Here is a 24,486-nt window from a genome sequence, read left to right on the forward strand (position 1 = left end):
AGGATCAGCAGGTGACATAGTGACCTTGGCCCTATCAAGTGAGGGATAAGATCAGACTCATATTTCCCAGAGCGGACACAGGACCCAAGGAAAATAATGGCACCACCACACTGCCTAAAACCAAAGCCAGTGGGACACTCAGAGCCACAGCAGGCAAAGCAGGCAGACAGACAGGGTCTGAGGCCCCATGGCTACACCGAGCTGCCCTGAAGTATGCGTTTCTCGACTGCAGTCAAAACCAGGGCGTCAGTGGCACCGGGAGTGGTGCTAGGGGGCAGACCACCCTGCTATCTGCAGCGGTGTGTGTGTGTGTGTGTGTGTGTGTGTGTGTGTGTGTGTGAGTTCAGAGCAATCTGTCCTGTGGCTGGGTTCCTATTTCCTGGGCCTCAGTTTCCCCTCTGGGAGCCGAGATGGATGACCTGAAGAACATTCTAGATGCCATGACCCTGGTCACAAGGGTCATGATCAGACAGGACAGCCTCGGGACACATAAGGTCACCAACATGGTAGAAGGCGACCCACCCACAGTCAAAGGCTCAGAGCGCTCTGCACAGGTGAAGCGCTGCAGCTGCCAAAGCCCTCCCATGCCCTCCGCACTCCTAGCTGCTCTGTGTGTGGCGGGAGGCAACACACAGGCTGCGGGTTGTATTTGCCTTCAGAACTAAGGGCTGGCCAGCATGGTTGGGGCTGGATGCTGGGCAGCCAGACGGTCTCCTCCACCCTCCTACCGCAGCTGTGGCTATCTCTGTTCTACACGCCAAGAGCTCTCTCCCTGGAGCTATCTTGGGCTTCCATGTCTCCAGGCTGAGCAGGTAGGCAGGCACTTGATACTACATCCATAGCTATATCAGTAGAGCCACCAAGGGGCGACTTCTGCATCTTACCAGATCAGGACAGCCAGAGTCTGAGAACCACCGGGACGAACACCAGCTCAAAGAACAGAGACCTTAGGCTCCACCCCCAGCCCCTGCCCAAAACAAGAAACTGCACCCTAGAGACACAGACCACACTGGCATACTAAAGGCTCTGACGAGTCCCTAGCTTAGCCCACTATTCTGTCAACATCTGAACTTAAGGGTTTTGTTTTGTTTTCTATTAAAGTCCCAGGGAATGGAGGGCTCAGGAGACCCCTCTGTGCTGCAGTAGAGGAAGGAGTACCTTACTCCTGGGCCTCGGTTTCCCCAGTTGTAACACAGTATAATGTGCTGTGGTGGAGGAAAGATTTGAATCCAACAGTGGTCAGGAGTCTCGACCTCGTCTAACTTTGCCGCATCCTATCAGGAAGGGAGGACAGTGCGGCAGGATGACCCCTCTGAACGCCCATCCATTTGAGGCGGGAGGGAGCTCACTGCATAGCCTGGCCTTGAAACTCATCCTTCCTGAGAGGCCAAGTCCTGAGATCACAGGTATGTCCTAGCACACCCAGGTGAAAACGATTTTGAAGAGAAACCCGAGGCCCAGGGAGGGAAGACAGCTTGCCTGTTGATCGCAAGGAATTTGATCCTAAACCATCCAGAAACGAGGCCACCTTCTCACAGAACACAGGCTGCTCCCAAGTCCAGGGTTCCAAGTGTCCCTTAGGCCTTTTCTGAGAGGCCCCAGGTATGACCACAGCTGACCCCAATTATGGCCACCTGGGAAAGTTAGTGCACCTGTTGCTGATAAATTTCGACACCTTCATAGACGCACGAGAGTCTAAATTAAAAAAATTAAAATCCGGGCTGGTGAGATGGCTCAGTGGGTAAGAGCACCCGACTGCTCTTCCGAAGGTCAGGAGTTCAAATCCCAGCAACCACATGGTGGCTCACAACCATCTGTAACAAGATCTGACTCCCTCTTCTGGGGTGTCTGAGGACAGCTACAGTGTACTTATAATAAATAAATAAATAAATCTTTAAAAAAAAAATTAAAATCCTTGTGGGGCTCAGTATGGCACTTGCTTACAAGCTCTGGGTCGCCCACCACCACCACCACCAAACTCCCAAGAAGCTACTAGAAGTGAACCTGGTAATAAGACAGGAATCAGGTTTGAGTCCTGCCTCTGCCACATTCTCACTGTGTACCCTGGAGTGGTTTCCATTATTTGGTCTCACCGCTTTCTCTGTAAAATGGAGTTAAGGCCCCGTGCTTCCTACCTATATGGTGAGTGACAGACACCTTGGCTTCACTCACTAAGATCAGAAAATGCATCCTCTCAAATCATGAGACATCTTAAGGGGAGGGTAGCCCAAGGGTTAGCTGAGTCATAAGGGGCTCAGTGGTGTCATGGGGGGGCGGGGCTTATACGCTTTTAGTCATCGTCTTAGTCTCTATTCTGTTGCTGCGAGGAGACACCATGACCACAGCATTATAAAGGAGAGCATTTAACTGGGAGGCTGGCTTACAGTTTCAGAGGCTTTGTCCATTATCATCATGACAGGGAGCATGGTGCTGGAGAAATAGTGGAGAGCTACGTCCTGATCCGCAGGCAGAGAAAGAGCAAGACTGCGCCTGACATAGGCTCTAGAAACCCCAGAGCCCACCAGCCAGTGATACACTTCCTCCAACAAGGCCACACCCACTCAAGCAAGGCCATACCTACTCTAATGAGGCCACACCCAACCTAGCAAGGCCACACTCCAAACAAGACCACGCCCACTCTAACAAGGCCGTACCTACTCTAGTGAGGGCACATCCCCAAGCAAGCCCATGTCTACTCTAACAAGGCCACACTGCTCCCAGCCTGGCCTAGCCACACACACCCTTAGCTCTGCAGTCCCTAGGGTGTGAGTCTCCCCTGGCCACAGCTCTCCCATCTTCTTACCTCCCACCTATCCATTTGTGAGATCCCCAGACCTCATTGCCCCCAGGAGGGTTAGGAGGTACCTAGCTCTCAAGGACATGCTTTGGGGGACCAGGGTAGAGATAAAGGCACAGAAGGTAACTTGACGGCTCACCCACAGGAGCCACAGACACGGCATGGAGGTCACATTATTCGCTTTAAACGGTGGTGACGACCCTGAGAGGTAACTTCATTTGATACCCCGGAGCTCTGGCGAAGCGTCTCTTGACCAAACCCCTCTGCTTTGGTGGCCAATGTATCCATTATTTTCCAGAAATCTTTAAACCTTGGGGGATAGTGTTCGTCACACGTACTGCACGCATGCGCACCCCGAATGACTCCCTCCAGGAAAGAAGACAGAGGTCCCTGAAAGGAAAGGGCTCCAAGAGAGCACCGGGAGCCACAGGGGTGGGATCCCCCGAGTGGCAGCTGATAGGGTCCCCGTGCAGAAGCAACCTGGGGAGGCAGAGGCCATGAGCACACAGTGCTGGGTTCAAATGTCACCTTCACCGCTGGTGGCCCTGGCGAGGGTCCTGGCATCTAGGATGCTATTGAGTCCTGGTTCCGGGCTTGGCTGGGTTCTGTAACCAGTAACTGTAGCTGACTGCACCATTTAAAACAAAACAAAACAAGGGGCTAAAGAGATGGCTCAGTGCTTAAGAGCACGGGCTGCCCTTTCAGAGGATGTGGGTTCGATTCCCGCATCCACGCGCCTCACCACCATCTGTAACTCCTGTTGCAGACCCTCTTCTGGCCCCCATGAGCACTGTAGGGACAACGATAAAAATAAACCCCTTTTTAAAAAAGAGAAAACTCAGCAGTATCTAAACTCGCTCATTCCGCAGGCATCTGTGGGGTTTTTATTTTTATTTTTTTTTTTGGTGAGCGCTGCAAAGCCCCGGGCCACGTGACTGTTCATCAGCCTGTCACTCATCCTTGCCTTAAGGCGGGCCAGGAAGATACCAACCCCCATTGGCCAACACACATCACATGGTTAAGCTCAGGTGTTGGAAATTATGCTCTGCTCAGTAAGCAAGCTGCATGGACTAGCAGTGCGGCGTGATGTCACACACCTGCTCTACCTGCACGTGGGAGGTGGAGGCAGGATTGAGAGTTCAAGGCCAGCCCCGGATACGGGGCAGAAATAAAATATAAAAATAAAGGAAGAGGCTGTGGTGCAACCTAGCACACGTGGTACAGGCTAACTTTCCCGTGGTGGTGGAGGTGGCTGGTCCTGCCTTGGGGGATGTGGTAGAGTTTTGACTCTAGCCAAAAACCAGGTCTGACTAATGAGAGAGCATTCTGCTTCCCTGGCTCTCAGAGAGTTGGGGAGTGGTCCTGAGCTGCCCAGTAAGAGCCAGTCCTGGGTGGATCAAGTTGCCAACCTCGTGGGCCAGTACCTGGGAAATCCTGACTGGGGCAAACCCCACACATAATCAGCGGCTGCTGAGGCACAGAAGAAACTGAAGCTGCCTGGATCCAGCCATACCTGAAGCTAGAACCGCGTGGTCATTTTCAGCCATATGGGCCATTCTATGCGCTGGGAAGCTGAGTTAGGGCGCTGGTTTGCCAGCCCGAGCTACAGAACAAGTTTGAAGCTGATCCAGTCAGCCCAGCAGGACTCAAATCACCAATTCATACTCATACATCTTGTCACATACAACGGAGAAAGTTTGTTTACTAACTTGGGGGAAGTATTAGAGGCTACCTACCAGATTAGGCTAGAGATATGGCTCAACGTTACCTCCAAGGCTGATGGTCTGAGTTCAATCCCCAGTATCCACATAGTAAAGGGGGGAACTGATTGCCTTCTGACGTCATGGTATGTGTGTCCCACCCCTCACCCCACCCCCACACACAAAATAATTTTATTTAAAAAGAAGGGCTGGAGAGATGGCTCAGCGATCCTAGATCCTAGATTCACAACACGAAGTCAGCTTGTGCAGTCTGTTAACTCCAGTTCCAAGGGATATGCGCCCTCTCCTGGCCTCTGCAGGAACTGCATGCTCATGGTAACAGACGTGAAGGCAACACACCCGTACATAAATATATATATACTAAGGATGCCAACTTTATAAGACTCCCCGAAAGATTTAAATGGAGTGACACAGAATCCCAAAGGGGTCTGTTAGCAAAGGTGGGATTGTACTACCTACGAGAAACCCTAGAGACCCCTGCAGAGAGGGCACTGGAACCCTGGAGACGCAAGAGTACACGAAACTGGGGTGTCCACACAGGCTTGCTCCTGAGCAAACACCCCTGCGCTTTGTTCCAAGCACGGAAAGGGTGGGGTGTGGCTTGATGGCAGAGGGCTTGCTTGAAACCCTAGATTCCACCCCAGCACCTCAACACTAGAAAGCGGCATGAGCCTCCGGCTGGGAACAACAGATCTACATAAACTATGATTTATGGATTATGACGTCGCTTTGTGTCGTTGTGACGTCACTGCCCAACCGTGTCATCGCAGGCCGTCGTTGTTTGTGTATTCCAAGTGAAACACCTAATTCTCAGAGCGACGCACGCAATCCGCAGAGGGTGGGAGCTTTGGCTCTCTCGTTTTCACCCCGCAAAAAGTGTCCCACAGATCACTAGCTTAAGGGGGGAAAAAGGCGAAATTAACAGAATAGCCCCAACCCTGGCGGATCACTTTCACACCATTGTGGAAATCCGAAAATTTTAAGCAGAATCATCCCAAGTTGGGGGACTGTGCTCAGGCAAACGGGCATTTGTAAGCTGTGGGACCAGGTGTGGTGTCTGTCATGTTCTAAACCTTAGGACGCTTCAGTCTGGCAGGCACGGACCCCGGGATCCAGTTCAGGGACAGCATGGGAGAATCCTTGGCTGCTGGAGGGAGGGGCTGAAGGAACCAGGGTGCTTCAGCTGGGAGAAGGGAGGGTGCTCATCAAGGGTGGGCTGTAAAACTTTGCTGGGTGTTTTTTTCTGTTTATACAGGGTCTCATGCAGCCCAGGGTTGCCTTGAACTCATTATAAAAACTTGAACCTTTTTTGATTGTCTCACTATGCAGACCAGGTTGGCCTCGAACTCACAGAGCTCCGTCAGACCCTGCCTCTGAGGCTTGTGCCACCATGCCTGGCTAAAGGAAAAAAAGAAAAAGAAAAAAGAAGCTGGGCAGTGGTGGCATATGCCTTTAATCCCAGCACTTGGGAGGCAGAGGCAGGTGGAGTTCTGAGTTCGAGGCCAGCCTGGTCTACAGAATGAGTTCCAGGACAGTCAGAGCTATACAGAGAAACTCTGTCTCAAAAAAAGTCCTTTAAAGTCTCCTAAATGAAACATAGCCTTTCTTGGTGGCATTGCTGAAGGTCCTCTGGGGGAGGGATAGGACCATAGCATATACTGCAGCCTCTCTGGTCAGAGAGCTATGCTGCTTTGATCCACTAGGGGTCACTATCTCCCTGTTGCCCTCTCCCACTTAGGTCGATTACTGCTTCCTGTCCGCTGATAGGCTGAAGTGTAAGACACAATCTTGGCCAATATTTCGAGAACACAGGCTAGGCTGACGGGGTCTGCGGGTGGGAGACGGAGGAAGAGGCATCCCATTCTGTCCTCTGGAGGCACCTGGATCTGGGCATGTTGTGTGCCTGCTGGAAGCCAGTGGGGTGTGGGAATGCCTGCACACCCTGGAGGGCCTCACCTGGTTAAATGAATCAGAACCCTGGAATTCTCTGCATCAGTGCCCTGATTTGAGATTTCCTGACATCTGGGATGATGGACACTAAGTCTTTTGTGGACGGTCTATCTGAACCACGTGAATGTATATGGCCACTACAGCCATGGTTCTCTTTGGGGAATCCTGAGGTGTTACTGTATTTCATTTCCTTTAGTGGCCAGATTATATTCCATCATACAGACATACCTCTTTATCTGTTCAGCCCTAAGCCAGGGAAACGGAGGCCTTGACCATGCCCCAAGGACTCTGAAAATTCTGGAGGCAAGGCTAGAGCCCAGTTCTCTGCCTTCTGGAACTTTCTCCCACATATTCTTCACTGTTCCAAATCGGGGTGAGGGCACCCAAGATGGACAGGGCCCCTCCCTGTGTCTCCAGCACCCACCTTCAGGGAATAGCCAGGGGCCACCTTGTCTTCTGGTCACCCAAAGAGAGAGCCCAGAGCCTGGCTTAAGTACGCAGGTGTTTCCACGTCAGCCAGAGTCAAGGAAGGATGACAGTGACTCCTGCTGAGAACGCTGAGTGGGCTGCCCTTTGGCTGCCTCTCTGGGAGTGTGTGTGGACAGTGGCCAAAGGACACCCTGGGGAGCCTGGGCTGTTAGCCCCCGGGTGCCTACAGGCAGAGGGGAGTGGGGTCCTCAGGATGGCGAAGTCCTGGCTTCCTCCCCACACAGCGGCTATCACTGGTTTCCTGCCACCGTCTATCCTTCTGACAAGGACAGAGAGGCTCAGAGGGGTAAGAGGCCACATGCCAGTTCCCGTGACAAGCCACCATGGCCAATGCTTAGGAAGAGGGGGAAAGCCAGTCTGTGTGAGGCCCTGGGTTCTGTCCACTGCAGCTGCCTCTCAGACATCAGTGCTCCCTGTGGCTGCTTAGGAGAGGATGGGAGGCACTCGCCTGAGCTGGGGGGGGGGGGGGGTCACAGGGGACATCGGCCAGCTACAGACTCCTCTGTAGACAGGCTGCAGGTGTACAGGGACCTCTCCTTGCGCCAAGAGAGCAGAGTGTCCCACCAGCACTGCCCAATGCTTCTGTGTCACCAGCATCACTGTGCCTATCAGTGTCCCTTGTCCCTGACCAGCACTGTGACTCCACAGAGTCACACTTCTCTCTGCCTCCCACAGCACTACTCCATCCTTACCCCCCTCACAAACACCACCTTCACCAGCATCCCACCCTCCACCAGCATCCCACCCTCTACCCCCATCAGTTCTGCTACTTTCCACCCGGACCACACCCTCTACCTCCACCACTTTCACCGTGACCACGCCCACCTCCAGCCTTTTCTCTGCTGCCCACACTCGGGTGCTCATTCACAGAATTGTACAGGTGTCCCAGGGCCCCTTGGTGTCTTGTGTCCCCCCCCCCACTCCGTCCCCACTTCCAACCTCACCCTCACTGTGTCCACCGAGAATAAACATTTATTGAGCACCAGCGGCCCCGATCTCTTCAAAGTACAGAAGACCCACACTAGCCAGGGCTGCAGCAGGTCAGATCTGTGGCAGGTCGGAGCTGCAGCGTCCCTGCATGAGCTTCAGCCCTGGCCAGGTTCCAGCCGCGGGTGGACTCCTGCCACCCCATTTTCCTGAGGAGAGCAATAAATAATACACAAGAGGGATGGGGCCTGAGCCTTTCGAGGAGAGGGGCCTTGTGCTGGCTTAGGTGACTCCATGGGAGCGAGCGAGACAGGTAGCCAGGAGCCCCGCCCCCCCATGTGGGGAGTAGAGCTGAAGGCAAAAGTCTTGGCGGGGACCAGAGGGTCCTGGGGCCTCCACAGAGTCGCCACAGAGGCCCTCACCTCCAAGGTCCCATGCGGGTGTGGGAAGACACCGGACAAATGCCTAAATGTAGGTGGGAGCGAAGGCCAAGCCTGGACTATCTGTGCGAGCTCTGGCACGGCCCCTACAGTGGGGCATCGTCCGTCCTCCACTTGGGAGCGTAGCCCTGCTGGTGGCCGTCACAGTTGGGGTTCCCTAGGTTATCCAGGGGTACCACCACTTCATCTGCGCTTGAGTTCTTGTTCAGCTCCACTACGCGGGGCACCACCGAGGACCAACGATCTGGACAATGAAAATACAGAGGGGGCGGGGGTTAATAGGCCGTGCAAGCATTGAGCACCACTGAGTACTGGGTAAGTCACGGAGAGAAGTATTTAGAGGGTATTATGAGCACTTTACGGAGGTGAAAATGGATTCAGAGAAGTCAAGATGCCTGCCCTGGTGTACACAGGGAAGAACAGAGATTGAAGGCCCTGTCAGAATGCCCGGGGGTGGGGGTGGGGGTGAGGGTGGGGTGGGGCTCGTTTAACTCCACGTCTCCGATTAATAAAAAAATAAAACAAACAAAACCAGAAAGGAAAGCCAGGCAATGGTGGCGCACGCCTTTAATCCCAACACTTGGGAGGCAGAGGCAGGCGGATTTCTGAGTTCGAGGCCAGCCTAGTCTACAGAGTGAGTTCCAGGACAGCCAGGGATACACAGAGAAACCCTGTCTTGGAGAAACAAAAACAAAACAAACAACAACAACAAAACACACAAACAAACAAACAAACAAACCAGAAAGGACTTTTCTCCCCCATGGGGCTGCCTAGAATCTCTCCTGTCAGGCAGCCCCACCATCCAGCATCATGAAACAGGGAGGGTTGGGGTGGGATCTGCCCTGTGCAGCGGGGGTGGGGGACCCACTGGTGGCCCCGCCCACCCTCCCATTCTCTGGACAGAACTGCTCAGAAGAACAGCTCCCCCCCCCCCCCCCGCTCTCAATATCATGCTCACCCCTGCGGAGGCACCATAGGGACAGCCCCGGGTTCCCCCACTCTGGTCCCCCATCCCACCCCTGCTCTCAGTGCCATGCTCACCCCTACGAAGGCGCCCCACGGTGTGGGAGAAGCCATAGTACTGGTAGATTTCACTCTTGCCAGGGTCCTCGTTAATGATGCCCAAGTTCTGGTTCCAGTGAGACCAGTTCACCTCGTCCACCCTGGCAGAGAGAAGCAGAGTGGGGTTTTTTTTGGGGGGGGGGGCTTGCTACACTGCTTCCTGCCCCATCCCTAGGTCATCTCTCTGAGTCAGCATTTCCCAGCATGCCCTCCTCACAGAACCAGATCTCCCCTCCAATCACTTTCTACAACCCCACTAACTTTTCCCTGCACTTGGCAACTCTAATCGCTGTTTCCCAGGCTTCTCGGTGCTCATGCGCAATAGCTCCCTTTTCCTTGCTTCTGTGACCTATTGATGCTTTGGGCTTGCTTGTTCTGGCCATCTTCTATCAGTGGAACCATAAGCTATGTGCCCTTTCACGGCTGGCTTCTATCTTCTTTAGCCTTTTTTAAAAGTCCACCCACACTGTGGCAAGGATAAGAACTTTATTCGTTTTAACGGCCAAATCATATTCCATTGTATGGATATACCACAGTCTGTCTATCCATCCCTTGATGGATACATTCCTTGACACCGTTTTCTCTTTTTATTAGGACATCCGTAAAGTCTGGTGATAGTCTCCTAGGACAGATTTGTGTGTTTTAACGTTATTTTGTTGTTGTTGCTCTTTTTCATACAACTTCTATTTGTCGAGCAACTGCATATTGATTGTACTGAGCAAGGGAGATGCATTTGCTGTTATCATTTTACTGATGAGATAAACCCGGGTCACAGGTACCCAGGTTTGCGGGGTTTCTTTTCTGAAGGTTACGAGACACTGGTAATACAGCGTCAGTACTAGACTAGAGGGGGTGCTGTTACCACCCCATTCCACAGATGAGCAAAGCCACTGGACCTGTCTCTCAGGGGCGCACTATACTCTGCTTTGGCTGGTAAGCCCTTGGCAAGGAATAGTTTGCCTTCTGACCAAAAAAAAATTGGGGGAGGACTTCGAATGTGGGTGACTGCACATAAGTTAGGGAGTCCCAAGCCCTCAAACTGATGATCCTTCGGTCCCCTCATCTCAGCTTCAATACCTTACCTCCCCATAGGTGGCAGATAGAGGGTGATGCTCTGAAACAGCCCGCTCCATCTCTGCCAGCCAGCCTCTGTGGAGCCTCTAGGCACCCCAACATCTTAACATGTACAGATGCCAGCTTGAAAGTTCTAGATGCCCCAGGAGGCGGGGCCATCATTGTGCCCAGTTCACAGCTGAAGGGACTGAGGCTGAGAGACTTGCCCAGGATCACCCAGAATCTTGGCTGGGTTGCGCTGAGTTTGAAACTCAGACACACACGGCAGGAAGCTCGTCTTCCCTGGAGCCCGTGGCTCCGGACCTCACCTGAAGCACCACCTGCGGTCCGGAGTGCCATCTGAGCTCTTGCCCACAGTCACCATCTCTCCGGAGCGGAAGGCCTTCCTCAGGAACACAGGGAAGGAACGCTCGATGTCCAGGATGGTGGTGGCCCACTGCCGGGAGGAAGGTGTCACAGGTGCTAAGTTTCCCCAGTAGGCACCTGGGTCACAGCAACCACGGGCCAAATAAACTCCCTTTTTCTGTTAAGACAGGGTCTCACGTAGCCCAGGCTAGCCTCGAACTCCCTGTGTGGCTAAGGCTCTCCTGCCTTCACCTTCCACGTGCTGGGGTGTATGGATGCACTGCCGTGGTCTCTAAACACCAGTCCTTATGAATGCTGAGCTAGGTGGGCAGAGAATCAGCCTCAGGAGCCTCCTGCCTAGAACAACCTCCATACATACACCTGTTCCATTGCCCGGGCCCCAGCCGTCCACAAGAAGGGCCAGGAGCTGGAATTTAAAAGGGATGGGGGAGGGTCCCTCCACTTTTTTTACACTAAAAAATTTGAAAACAGGGTGTTTCTGGGAGACTGGGGTCCAGAGAAGTAGCAATGTGTGAAAGCTATGAGCAGACCTTGGGGTGGACATGCACAGTTAATTTCCAGGTGTGTGGATGCACACGGCCCTGGAGTCTGTCTCCTAGAATCTCAAAGCTAGGGGGGTTCTCCAGCCACTGGGTTCTCCATCTCTGAGTAGTGGGCCAGGAACTTCACTGAACAGATAAAATCCACCCCCAGGAGAATACTGACAACCGTCACAAGGGGGCGCCAAATGTTTGTTCAGGTGGAGGGAGATGCAAGCAGGGCAAGTCCATCTTGTTTGGCATAGGGTCTTGTGTACTGTCTGCACACCAGGCCAGCTGGCCTGCCTTCAGGATTCTCCTGTCCCAGCCTCCCCTCCTGCCATAGAAACTAAGAGTATAGAGACCATATAGAATATAGAGACATGAGCTCCCACAGATGTTTTCAGACACAAGCTTTACAAAATGGTTTGGGGGATCCAAACTCAGGCCCTTTCACGTGCTGCGTGGCAAGTGTTTCCCCCACTGAAGCTCCAGCCCCTCGTCTCATTTCTGATTCAAGGTGGTGCATCGGCTCAGCACAAAACCCATTAAAACGCCTCTGCTGCCTGCTGTAGTTTGAATGTATCCCTAAAAGTTTCTGAGTTCCTGTGTGTTGACTGGGTTTGAAGTGTGAGGCATTTGTCATAGTCAAGATTAAGATTAGAGGATGCCATAGTTGAGCTTCCCAGCCCCCCAAAACCATAAGCCAAATGAATCTTCACTCTCCCTCCTTCAACCCTTTGGAGACAGGATTTTTCTGTGCAACCGTCCTGGCTGCCCTGGAACTCTCTTCCTGTAGACCAGGCTGGCCTCGAACTCACAGAGATCCACCTGCCTTCGGCTCCCAAGTGCTAGGATCAAAGGCATGTGCCACCACCGCCCTATATCCTCATTTCTTTTTAATAAATGGCCCTACTTCAGGAATTTATGTTACAGTGGCTGGAAACAGAAGCAGACTCTCTGAGCATGCTCAGTGCTGACAGAGCGCACATGAGCATGCTGAATGGAGCCAGCAGGGTCCCGTGAGCTGCACCACAGATGAAATGGGGGAGAACTGAACAGGGGAAGGGTGGACGAAGCAATTCTAAGATGCAGGAAGAGGCCTCACCTGCCTGGGACATGCATGGAAGGTGGAGGAACGCTCAGGGCGGCCTCACCTGCAACTTCCAGATGTGCTTGCTCTCCTTGGACACCTGGCCCACGGTCTCACCCATGAGGGCGATAAGCATGTTCAACAGGAGCACGAAGGTGAGGATGATGTAGGTGACCAGCAGGAGGATGAAGACCACGGGGTACTTGGCGCTGCTCAGCATCTCCAGGTCTCCCATGCCGATGGTGAGCTTGAAGAGGTCCAGGAGGAAGGCGCTGAAGGTCTCGCTGTCGCGGCACGCAGGATACGTGGGCACCGTGCAGTTGCTCTGGTCCTCGTCACAGACCTTCATGTTGGTGCACGGATTCAGGAGGGTGACCAGGGCTGTGGGAGGGGCAGGGGAGGCTGAGAGGTGCTACCCCACTAGATGGGGATGAGGGGTACAGCACTGGCCTCTGGTCAGCCAGCAGGAATCCACGCCAGCAAGCACACACAGACCCTCAGGGTGCCTCTGCTCTCTCCCCAAACTCTCTGAGGAGTTAGGGATTTTTCAGAATGGAGTCTAGAGCGACCCAGCCTTCGTAATGTTCTCTCAGGGCACATGTGGCACCTTCAAGTGACAGGTGGGTGGGTGTGCTGGCATCTAGCGGGTGGAGTCAGGGATGCTGCTATACCCTACAACTTATAGGGCAAGGATAGCCACACCCCACCTGTCCCCAGAAGCACTAACACAGCATTTTACTTGCAGACTTCATGCAGGCTCCTCCTTCCTTCCACACTAGCCAGAGACGCTGGTCCTAAAGGCCCTACCATAAGGACCCCCATGCCTGTAAACATTCCAAGCTGTTCTTCTCACCATCTTTTCCTGCTAAGCCCAGATGGGAGTTTTGGCAGCAACCAGCTACCAGGGCCAGGGGGGGAAGGCTGAGGCCCCGCATTCAGCGCGCTGAGGAGGCTACAGTGCCTTCAACTAGAGAGCATGGTGAACACTTTTCAGTTCACACATCAGTGCAATCTAATTGCGTAGTGGATGCTCCAACAGTGGGTGTGGAGGATTCTGAGACCTGAGCTACATCCAACAGAAAGATCATTCTGTGATCCATTAGTAATGTCTGGTTCGGGCACAAAAATGAGTAACAGGAGCACGTTGGCCTCATCAGGGTGAGGAGGCTACAGTGCCTTCAACTAGAGAGCATGGTGAACACTTTTTTCAATTCACATACCAATGCAATCTAACTGTATAATGGATGCTCAAACACTCTGTGTGGAGGATTCTGAGACCTGAGCTACATCCAACAGAAAGAGCATTCTGTGATCCGTTAGTAATGCCTGCCTTAGGCACAAAAATGAGTTATAGGGGCATATGTGCTCTGTGTTATATGTGCCTCTGAGCAGTGACCTAGTGTATCTGACCTGACCTGTAAGTTTCATTTTCAGTTTGCTTCACGGAAGTAGCTCACATTCCATTTCTGCATTTACTGGCTTAAAACAATGTTTTCATTACATTCACTTATTTGGGTGTGCCTATGTGTGTGAGCACCTACACGCCATGGCACACATGTGGGGACAAGAGGTCAGATTTCATGAGTTGGGTATCTCCTTCCACTCTGTGGGTCACAGGAATCAAACTCAGGTCATCAGGCAAGCACGGTTACCCAGAGGCAACTCGCTAGTCTACATTTAGTAGCCTTTGGACATATGTGGCTTTACATGGCTTCTCTGACCTGAGACCGCTCCTCTGTAAAGTAGGACGATGCAGCCTTTTGCTTTGCAGTCTTTCTGGGAGTGGGGAATGGAGCTTGACTGGCCTTGACCCATACCTAGGGATCTCAGGCAGAGATACCCATTGTCCGCAGCCCATGGTGGCTTCCCCTATAGCCCTCGTTCCTGCCATAGCACTCCAGGTCCACGCTTACCTGAGGCATAGCCGATCATGAAGAGCAGGTACACAAGCAGGAAGCGGAAGAGGTCTTTGAAGAGGATCTAAGGCCAGAGAGGGGCTGGGTTAGAGGTATCGTGGGGGAGGGGCACACAAAAGTTTCTCAACTCCCCACTCTCCTGTCCCACCTTTCTCTCCAAGCCCCACCCTCAGGTTAGGCCACAGAACAGGCACGCTGAGGCCAGCCCAAACCTTCTGAATCATGATGCTGTAGGTCCCCGTCAGCTTCAACCCGCGCGTGAAGTACAGCGCATTCATCCAGCCCAGGACCAGGGCAAAGACCATCACAGCCAGGTAGGCCTCGATCCCAGCCAGGTAGAGCGCCGCAGAGACAACCACCAGCACAGAGTAGATGAAGCTACCGGGCAGCAGAGAGGGCGAGAGGGCCGGAGAGAGGAGGGGATGCTAAAATTATGGATGAGGAGAGAGGCGTGTCCTCAAGTCCTCTGGGCCACCAAGGAGTCCCAGTGTCTTGGAGATCCCAGAGGAGAAGAGTGGAGACCCTGACGTCTCAGCGTTCGGTTGATGAAACAGCTCCATTTCCTTTTTCTTTCTGACAGGGTCTCTCTATTATGTATCACTGGCTGTCTTGGAACTTGAAATATAGACCAGGCTGGCCTCAAACTCACAGAGATTCTCCTGCCTCTGCCTCCTGAGTGCTGGGATCAAATGCATATGTCACCACCACCTGGCTCCAGACATTGGATCCTAGGCACTACAAGACCCCAAAGCCACACCTTCTGGATTTTTAAAAAAAGATTCAGGGACTGAAGAAATGGCTCACTGGTTAAGAGTACACACTGTCCTTGCAGAGGATCTGAGTTTGATTCCTAGCACCTATATCAGGTAGCTCACAACTGCCTTTAACTCCAGGTGATCTGATATCCCAGGACTCCTCGTGAACATACATATGCACGAATAAGTAATAATTAATATAAAAGAAAATGGTAAAAAAAAAAAGTAGGAAAGGAAAAAGAAAAGAAAGATTGATTCAGAGGTCTATGGAGATTTTGTGGCTAAATCTCATTGTTGGACAAGATGTAGCACACATACATTGATTCCCACATTCTGTGACCTGGGCAGACATCAATAATCGATGGCTGCACTTCTCCCCACTAAACAGAGATAGTATTACAATTCTTAATCACAAGCAGACCCTAGCATTCAATCAGTGTAAGAGGTCAAAATTCTTTCTCTCCATGGTATGGATCAACCCCCTAGCAAGCAAGCCTTGGCCCTGCCCAGCTGTTTGATTATGGCTGCCTGGCTGGGTGAAGTCATTCCTGATAGTGTCACCTCTCCTCAGAAGTGTTTGCCCCGAGACTTGTACTCACTAGAGTAACTGGAAGGAGCCATCGACGAAGAGAGAATTCACTCCAGGGCATTTCTTCGTGAACAAGTCTTTGATCTGGAACAGAAGAGACGGTGGGAGGAATATCAAGTCAGGAGGAGTTGGGGGAGGATGGAGAAGGGACAAAAGGGAAGGAAGCAGAGTGAAGGAGAGAAAAGAGACCGTGGACTGACGAGCAGAGAATAGAAGTCAGACTGGAGTAGGAGAAGAGCAGGGGAAGATGGGGAGAGGAGGGAGGGGAAGAGGGAGAGCAAGAGGGAGAGAAGGAAGGGGAAGAGGGAGAGCAAGAGGAAGAGGAGGAGGGAGAGCAAGAGGGAGAGAAGGAGGGAGAGCAAGATGGAGAGGAGGAGGGGGCAGTAGGAGAGAAGGAAGAGGGAGTAGAGGGGGAGGAGGGAGAGGAGAAGGAAGAGGAGGGAGAACTGGGTAGGCAGGTGGCACTGGGGCCAAGCACTCACACTGGTAAAGAAGAACAGGACTCCTGTGAAGAGCGTGATGACCTCGCCAGCCAGCCTCAGGTAGTCCACTGTGGTCCGGTAAGGGTAGGGTGGCTGAGGGGGCAGGGCGGGAAGAGCAGATGCAACAGGTCCTCCCCTGCCCCCAACACCAGCTCCCTGCTGCCCCAAACATCTGCGTCCTCAGCAGCGCCCTCTCCTGTCTCCCCCAAAGTCTCTCCAGGCTGAGCCATCTGGGTGCTGGGCATCTTCCTCCCCACCCCCAAGCTGTCTTCTGTCCCGCTGCAGAGGCTGTCCTTGTGCCGGCTCCCCAGTGAGCACTCACCGTGCCCTCCAGTGGCTGATAGTAGGCGGTGAGGGTGAAGATGACCATGGCACACAGATAGGAGACCACGTTGATGTAGAAGGACACAGCCCCAAACTTACGCCACTTGTCTCTCAACAGTTCGTTAATGGGCTCTACAGCCAGCATCTCATGGCGGTTCTGGGGGAGGTAGGGTGTCATGACCACCTTCCCCATGCTGGGGATCCAGGCATGCTCACTGAGGCGTGGCCCCACCTCCTAAGCCATGCTCCAGCCACAATCTAGGATCCCCAGGGAGCTCAGCACTCAAGGCTCTGCACAATTCCTCCTCAACTAACCCTTAATTCCTATTCAACAGTACCATAGAACCAGAAAATTCCTTAAAGAACACCTACTCTGGGCAGCCAAGATGGCTCAGCTGGTAAAGGTGCCCGCTAGGCAAACCTGGGGACCTGAGTTCAGTCCCTGAAACCCATACAAAGGTGGAAGGAGAGAACAGATCTCACGAAATTGCCGTCTAGCCTCTATACACACACTGTGGCACACGTGTGTTTACACACACACACTAGCTATATCTACTGTAGACAGACTTGGTGTCACCCACCCGTAATTATAGCACTCAGGAGACTGAGGCAGGGGGATCACAAGTTCATGAATTACACAGCAAAAGACTCAAAAAAATAGTCAACGCTGGACTGAAGAGCAACCTTAGCAACTGGGAGCACTGGAAACATTGGGAGCACTGGCTGCCCAGCAGGGAGCCTGGACTGGTTCAAGGTTGCTCACAACCATCTTGAACTCTAGATCCAGGGAATCCAGTGCCCTCTTCTGGCCACCATGGGTACTGCACATATGTCAAACACAAACATTCATAAACATAAAAATAAATAAAATATTTTTTAAATGTACTAGAGAGATGGTTCAGCAGTTAAAAGCATTTGATGCTCTTGCAGAGGACTCGGGTTCACCTCCCAGCACCCACATGACATATATAACTATGATATCTGTAACTCCAATTCCAGGAGATCTTCTGGCCTCTCCAGGCACCAGGCATGAATGCAGTGCACAGACATATCTGCACACGAGACACCCACACACATAAAAAGAAAGCTGTCATTTTTTTAAACAGAGAGTGAGAGAGGCAGTGGTGGCTCATTTCTGCATTTCTGTAATCCCAGCACTTGGGAGGCGAAGGCAGGTGGATCTCTGTGAGGAGAAAGTTCGAGACCAGCCAGGGCTACACAGTGGTGTGTGTGTGTGTGTGTGTGTGTGTGTGTGTGTGTGTGTGTGTGTGTGTGTGTTTCCAGACAGGGTTTCTCTGTGTAGCCCTGGCTGTCCTGGAACTCACTCTGAAAACCAGGCTGGCTGCGAATTCAGAAATCTGCCTTCCTAAGTGCTGGGACTAAAGGCATGTGCCACCACTGCCCAGCCACAATGATATCTTGTCTCACAACAAAACACAAGGGACTGGGGATGGGACACAGTAGCAGAGGGCTTGTCTAGCAATCACGAGGCACTGGTTTGGATCCACAGCACCACAAAAAACAAATACCACCCCCTTCTCATGTTTCCCAAAATTCCGGTTAAGCTGAAAGTATAAATCTTGGTTCCACATTCACAAAGTCTAATCAAGGAACAGGTTTGGGATATTTATCTCAACAACAATACACGACTGGTGTGCCACAATTGTCCAGTTCTTCACACAGGCAGACATCAATAATTGAGCCCTGCACAATCGTGTTCGACACAGTTCCCCTGGTAAGCCCTATCTGTGGATCGATTTGCACCAGAGATGCTACATTTGCAAACCTGGGTCTCTATGGCGATGGATTCTCATCTCAGGGTTGAGGGAAGGAACATGCTTGATGCCAGAGCCAGGCTGGGAGGCAGGCTGCCCACACCTACCCTGCACAGGTCCAGAGTGCTGTCCATCTAATGACTGGGAGTCCCGTGACAACATGACCACAAAGGTCAGAGTTCAGGGACTGACAACAGAAGAACAACTTGCTAAACACCTAAACGTTTACTTACACGCGGTGCCTATGTGCAGGGAGAACATTTGCTGATGCAAACCGATATTTGCTAAAGCCTGCTAAGTGAACAGGGCTTTCAGAGTCCTGATTTACAACTGCGTGTGTGTGACAACAGCAGACAGAACTGTTTCCGGACCAGGGAAACAGAGAGGCTGTGCCACTTACCCTGGGCCACACAGTAAATATATGACAGAGCCAGGATCTCCAACCTGTCCCGAAGCCCACCCTCCCACAGACCCCGTTCAGTTCCCTAACTGCCGGAGACTGTCCTGGATGCTTAGTTGATGTTGATCAACGGTTCTGGGCCACAGAGCCCCCAGCCCTATGGTCCTGGCCAGTCTCAGCCACAGCCAGCCTCCCTCCCCACCCCGGTACCCACCTCGATCTTGCTGTTGTACACCAGGATCTCCAGCACGGACACCTCCTCCCCGCATGTGTCCAGGGAGGAGAGGTCGTAGAGAGAAGAATACACAGGCCCATAGGCCCAGTCCTTGAACTTGCGAGACAGATGCCGGGTGTCCTCATCTGTCACCTCACGTCGGATGATGTGCTGAAAGACCTGCCAAGGGGATGCTTTTTCACAGACAGACAGATGCTCGGTAGGACATATGTGGTAGATTGACAGATGACAGACAGACAGATAGATGATAAATACATAGTAGACATGATCCCTCGACATAGATGATAGACTTGATAGAAAGATTGATAGATGCCTGACAGATGTATAGATAGATGACAGACAGACAGACAGACAGATACACTTTCAGTATTGTGGTAGAACCCAGGGCCTCCAATGTGCTAGATTTCTACCTCTGAGTCATTCCCCTGTCTTCCTTTATTTTTTTGGGGGGGGGGGGAGGGTTGTTTTTTTTTTGTTTTGTTTTGTTTTTGAGACAGGGTTTCTCTGTATAGCTCTGGCTGTCCTGGAACTCACTTTGTAGGCCAGGCTGGCCTCGAACTCAGAAATCCACCTGCCTCTGCCTCCCAAGTGCTGGGACTAAAGGCGTGTGTCACCACTGCCCAGCTTGTCATGAACTTTCAGTTCTCCTGCCTCAGCCTCCTGAGTCACTGGGAGTTACAGGCTGACCATCGAGCTGGGGTTCTAGGGTTTGGCTGTACTGTGTTCAGTCCTACACTGGTTCCTGAGCATCCGCCACACCCTCAGCTCTTTAATAAGAGCCCTACGTGGCTCCCCTTCTTAAACCGTCACAGCAACAAAAAAAACTGAGGCACAGAGGGGTGGGGCCCGCTAGGAAGCATAAAAACCATAGTCTGGCTCCTAACGACAGGCTACTCCAGCCTGGCTCTCAGGGCAATGGTACCTCCCAGGGGACAGCCCAGCAAGGTCTATAGAGACATTTGTTTGTCACAGTGCATGTCACAGGGTGCTACCGGCATCTAGTGGATCAAGGCGAGGATGTCTCACAACACACAAGACAACACACAACAACCCCACAGTATCCAGTGCCAGGACTAGGGAGTCCTCCAGGGTGCCAAGAGAGCAGGCCCAGCTGCAGGAAGTCGGCTGGTGAGGGGCCCTGTGACTCAGTTTACCTCAGTGACTCATCCTGACTGATGGAGGTTGGGTAGGGAGCAACCCGGGAGAATGACATTATGTGGTTTTAGATAAAGCAGAGCTATAGCAGGTTATGGAGGTACGATGCTCGCTCCCTGGCGAGGGCCTGCAGAGGTGGATTATGGGAGCAGGGGGTGCGATGAATGTCAGCAGTAGCTCCCTGGGGGCAGCTGGGTTCACTCACCCCGATCTTGCCTGTCTTGGCAGCCATCATGAGAGGCGAAAGGCCATCATTGTTGAGAACTGTCTCCAGGTTGCTGTCGGGGAAGAGGCGTGAACACTTGAGAAGCAGCAGGTCGTACATCTTGGTGACAAACTTGGTGTTCTCTCGGGTGTTGTCGGCGATGGCCACCAGCGCGTGCAGCACCGTGTTCCCCCTCGAGTCCTGTCGCCTCATGTCAGCTTTCTTGTGAGGGTTCTCTGTCAGGTAGTTGACGATGTGCGGCTGGTTGGTGCAGGCTGCCAGGGACAAGGGCAGCTCCCCTGGGGCCAGAGAAACTCAGGATCAACGCAGAGGATCAAGGTGGGACTTTGCTGGTCGTGCCGGGGATGGGGGTGGACGCTACAACCTGCTCCACGTAACAGGGAATGGGGCTTCTCATGGTGACTGCTGGAGAGGCAGGGGGTGGCTATTTAGGGACATGGCCCATGCAACCAGGAAGCTGTGGGTCTGGAGTCCTGGTGGCAGGACTCTGGGACCTTGATTTCAAGTCCTATGTCAAGTGTGGTGTTAGCAGGATGACATCCAAGTATGGCAATATGGTGGCAGTTTGGACTGTGAGATCCCAGTCCTCATACCATGTGAGCTGAACCAAAGGACACTTGCATAGTAGGGTGCTAGGGGCTGACACCCCATAAGAGCCCCCCGAGTTTTCCCAATCTCCGGCTACAGATGGGGAAAACTGAGGTTCACATAGTCATGTGACCAGGATGGACCAAAATGAGGGTGTGAACTTTCTCCAGAGCTCTGGTTCTGAGGCCAGGAACGCTGCGGGATCCACACCACGGGGTGGGTCAGGACCTGTGGCAGCTCAGGTCTAAGTATGTGGGAGTCACCCACGACTGCAGACACCGCCTCTCCCTTGTCTCTACCCTTAGCCTCCACCGCTACTCACCAAAGTAGAAGTAGCCTCCCTCATCCTTGGGCTGGAAGAAGCGGCCGCGGGCCTGGGCGTGCACGTCGGCTCCCTGGGCCACCAGCAGCTCCACGTAGTGCTTGCAGCGCCGTTCGATGGCAATGTGCAGGGATGTCTGGCCTGGGGAAGAAGGTGGCCAGGCTGGCTGAGGGTACCAGGTGTAGAAAGTGACACAGGGACCTCAAGGCCAACGCTTATCCAGAAATCACTGGAAGGTGGTGCGCAGGGTTGATGTGAGATTTGGGGTGCATGACAGCCAGAGCCTGCTGTTCAGTGCTCTTAACCGCTGAGCCATCTCTCCAGCACCATAAATTTTTTTTTAAAAGAGTCTAGCAGGAGCACAAGCTTGAGGGCCAGTGATTTGAGCACACAGCCTGGAAACAATGGCCATAACATTATAGAGGACCCCCATCCAGCCAACAAGGTCAGCCAAATCTAGATATCCTGGCCAAACCACCCCGAACACAGCCATGGACTTCACAGACTCTGAATGTCGGTATTTTGCAGTCTCAGGCCTTGGTTTACAGACTCTCTCAGAAATGGGGAGCACAGAGCTGACGCACATGACACGTTTGCCTCCCAGAACTGGAGACTCAACACCATGCCCTGCAGAGCCTCAAGTGGCCCAAGGGTCCAACCACATGGCCTCTAGGGCTTCAGTTTTCTAGCTCAGGTACCAGACAGCAATGGGCGATGTATCGCAAAGGCTTGGGATCTCCCGTTCTGAAATTCAGAATAGTGGAGTGCGAGAGGTAGCTGCGGCACATCCATCCATCCATCCACCCACCCATCCATCCGCTCACGCATCCGTTCAGTAACGGCGCATGCGCGGCCACACCCACCTCGGTAGTAGATGTCTCTGAAGGGCGAGTTGATGAATTCACGCATGTTGCCGGTGCGCTCCGCAATGTCCAGCAACACCGGGATGGTGTCGTTGCGCCCGTTGCTTAGGTTCAGCAGCGCCTTGGGCAGGCAGGTCTTCCCCGTGGACGGCTCTGAGAGAAAGGGGCAGGAAGAGACAGGGCTCAGAACCTGGCTGTGAGTGTGGGGCAGGAACAGGAGCCCAGGCTGGGCTGCCACACCTGCCTGAGATGTCTTCCTGGTGCTTGGTGGAGACACAGCTGTCTTCTGTTTCTGACGGTGTCCGTGGACTTATGGCAATAGATACTCTGTGACATATAGAAAGCCACAGCCTATAGACTGGCTCGGACTTAATCACAGTCGGGGAGATTTCTCTTTGACTCGGGGTCTCATTACGGAGCCCAGGCTGGTCTTGAACTCTCAATCTTCTTGTCTTGGCCTCCCAGAGTGCTGGGATTACAGGGTTGTGCCACCCTGCACTTGAGGGAAGTTTGAAATTTTTATTTTATTTATCTGTATGGGCGTGTGGCCTACACATATAACTATACACCGTGAATAGGCAGTGACCATGAGAGTTGTATGCAGAGATCAGATCCCCTGAAACTGAAGTTACACATGGGTGTGAGCCACCATGTGGGTCCTGGGGACCGAGTTCAGGTCCTCCGCAAGAGCAATCAGTGCTTTAACCACTCAGCTGTCACTAGCTTGTAGAGGGAATCTTTAAAGGGCTGTGTAAGTACACTGTCTCTGCCTTCAGACACACCAGAAGAGGGCATTGGAGCTCATCACAGATGGTTTCGAGCCACCATGTGGTTGCTGGGATTGGAACTCAGGACCTCTGAAAGAGCAGTCGGTGCTTTTAGCAGCTGAGCCATCTCTACAGCCCCTTTAAAGGGCTTTGAAATCTGAGCAGATGGGAAGAAAGCTAAACACTAACCATGCTGAGATACAGAGAGATGGGCCATGGTTGCGAGCCATGTTTGCATGCAGGTATGCATGCGCATTAAAAAAAAAATGTCAACCATACATCTTGTTGTTGATTTTTGTTACTGTTGTTTATTCTGAGACAGAGTCTCACTATGTAGCCCAGGTTATCCTGGAACTTATTCTGTAGACCAGGCTGTCCTTGAAATCACAGCTCTGCCTGCCTCTGCCTCCTGAGTGCTGGGATCAAAGGTGTGGGCCACCACTGCCTGGCTCAGACCTGTCAGAGCCATTCTCCCCCCCTCTGTGCTTCCTATGTGTGTCTGCATGGAGGCCTCGGGCCAGCACTGGATGTCTGCCTCATCACTCTCCGCTTTACTTTCCAGACAGAGTCTCTCACTGAACCTGCAGCTCACTGGCTCAGGGAGGGTCTGGGTGGCAGGGGGTAGGCGTGGTGGGTAGGTGGGTGCAAGGGGTTATCTGCCTGTTCCCACCTCCTCAAGAGTGGGAGATCCCCGACATGTGCCACCTTGCCTGGCTTTTTCTGTGGATGCTGGGATCTGAACCCAGGTCTTTTTGCTGTCACAGCGGGTATTTTACCCCACTGAGCTTGTGAGAGCCTTTATCAGCTCTAAAAGCAAGACGCATGTCAGGTAGCACTTGTCCACACATGAGAACCCAGAAGCCTGTCCCGTGAAGCATTTACACCAGTGTCGCTAGAGGGGAGTGAAGGGCTGACCACAATGCTCCCTAAAGCTTGGACTGAGTATAAAGAGGGGCACAGTGTGTCTGGGGGGTCTCATAGACACGTAAGTGTAAACATTTTCCATTCCTGTCCAACATCTTTCGAAGTCTGAGTGGGCCCGGTGCCTGTCACCTCTCCCCAATGTTCACCAACACCCTTTTCTAAGTTCCTTTCCCTTGCTACGATGTGTTTGGCTACAGGAACTAGCTTCCGTCTCTAAAGAATCAGTAAAATGCAAGCGCCCACCAACACCACCAACCAGGCCTGGGCGACGGATCCAAGGTGGGAGCCACAGACATGGGGTGAGGGTGAGCTTTGCCGGCTGACCCTCAGGGTTGGAGTCCTGGCATTATCTCTCATCAGCAATCAAGGGGACATCGGTGAATCAACCAATATTGTGATTCACAGGACCCCAGGCATCAACAAGCCCCCCTTAAATGTCAATGCTGGGGTTAGCATCCTGTGGAAGGAAATGTAAGGCCCCCTCCCCAGATACAGGGAGAGCCTTAAGCCTCGGAAGCATCCAGCCTGACCCCCACCCCAGCCTTTCTCCCGTCTTCTGGGCAGCTGGCCCAGGCTAACACCAGCCAGCTGTTCACGGAACCAATCCGTGGGTACAGCTTCCCATGGGCACCAGGTGGGGGCTGCCCTGAATGCTGGCAGAGCCCCTGGGGGCTGTGCAGATGCATCCCCAATCTCTGTCATGGGGTGGTATCAACCCTCCATTTTAC

The 24,486-nt window shown here is 52.8% G+C and overlaps 1 protein-coding gene across 3 annotated transcripts in view; it reads right to left on the reverse strand.

Moving 5' to 3' along the window:
• Positions 1 to 7,909: 7,909 nt before the first annotated feature.
• Trpv4 (transient receptor potential cation channel, subfamily V, member 4) overlaps positions 7,910 to 24,486 on the reverse strand; it is a 36,284-nt gene continuing 19,707 nt past the window's right edge. Inside the window, exons 4-16 of one of the 3 annotated variants that reach the window (XM_006530432.2) lie at positions 22,068 to 22,220; positions 21,205 to 21,345; positions 20,274 to 20,572; positions 18,893 to 19,072; positions 16,502 to 16,660; positions 16,180 to 16,272; positions 15,708 to 15,781; positions 14,566 to 14,731; positions 14,351 to 14,417; positions 12,502 to 12,818; positions 10,769 to 10,896; positions 9,366 to 9,487; positions 7,910 to 8,568 (exon numbers count right to left, since the gene is read on the reverse strand). In XM_006530432.2, coding sequence (XP_006530495.2) covers positions 8,411 to 8,568; positions 9,366 to 9,487; positions 10,769 to 10,896; positions 12,502 to 12,818; positions 14,351 to 14,417; positions 14,566 to 14,731; positions 15,708 to 15,781; positions 16,180 to 16,272; positions 16,502 to 16,660; positions 18,893 to 19,072; positions 20,274 to 20,572; positions 21,205 to 21,345; positions 22,068 to 22,220 — 2,057 coding nt within the window. In that variant the 3' untranslated portion in view covers positions 7,910 to 8,410. Of the gene's footprint in view, positions 8,569 to 9,365; positions 9,488 to 10,768; positions 10,897 to 12,452; positions 12,819 to 14,350; positions 14,418 to 14,565; positions 14,732 to 15,707; positions 15,782 to 16,179; positions 16,273 to 16,501; positions 16,661 to 18,892; positions 19,073 to 20,273; positions 20,573 to 21,204; positions 21,346 to 22,067; positions 22,221 to 24,486 lie in introns of those variants that run through there. The other 2 variants (NM_022017.3, XM_011248235.1) reach the window with 2 other exon arrangements.

The sequence above is a fragment of the Mus musculus genome, chromosome 5, assembly GCF_000001635.26.
Source record: "Mus musculus strain C57BL/6J chromosome 5, GRCm38.p6 C57BL/6J".
NCBI classification, from domain to species: Eukaryota; Metazoa; Chordata; class Mammalia; order Rodentia; family Muridae; genus Mus; species Mus musculus.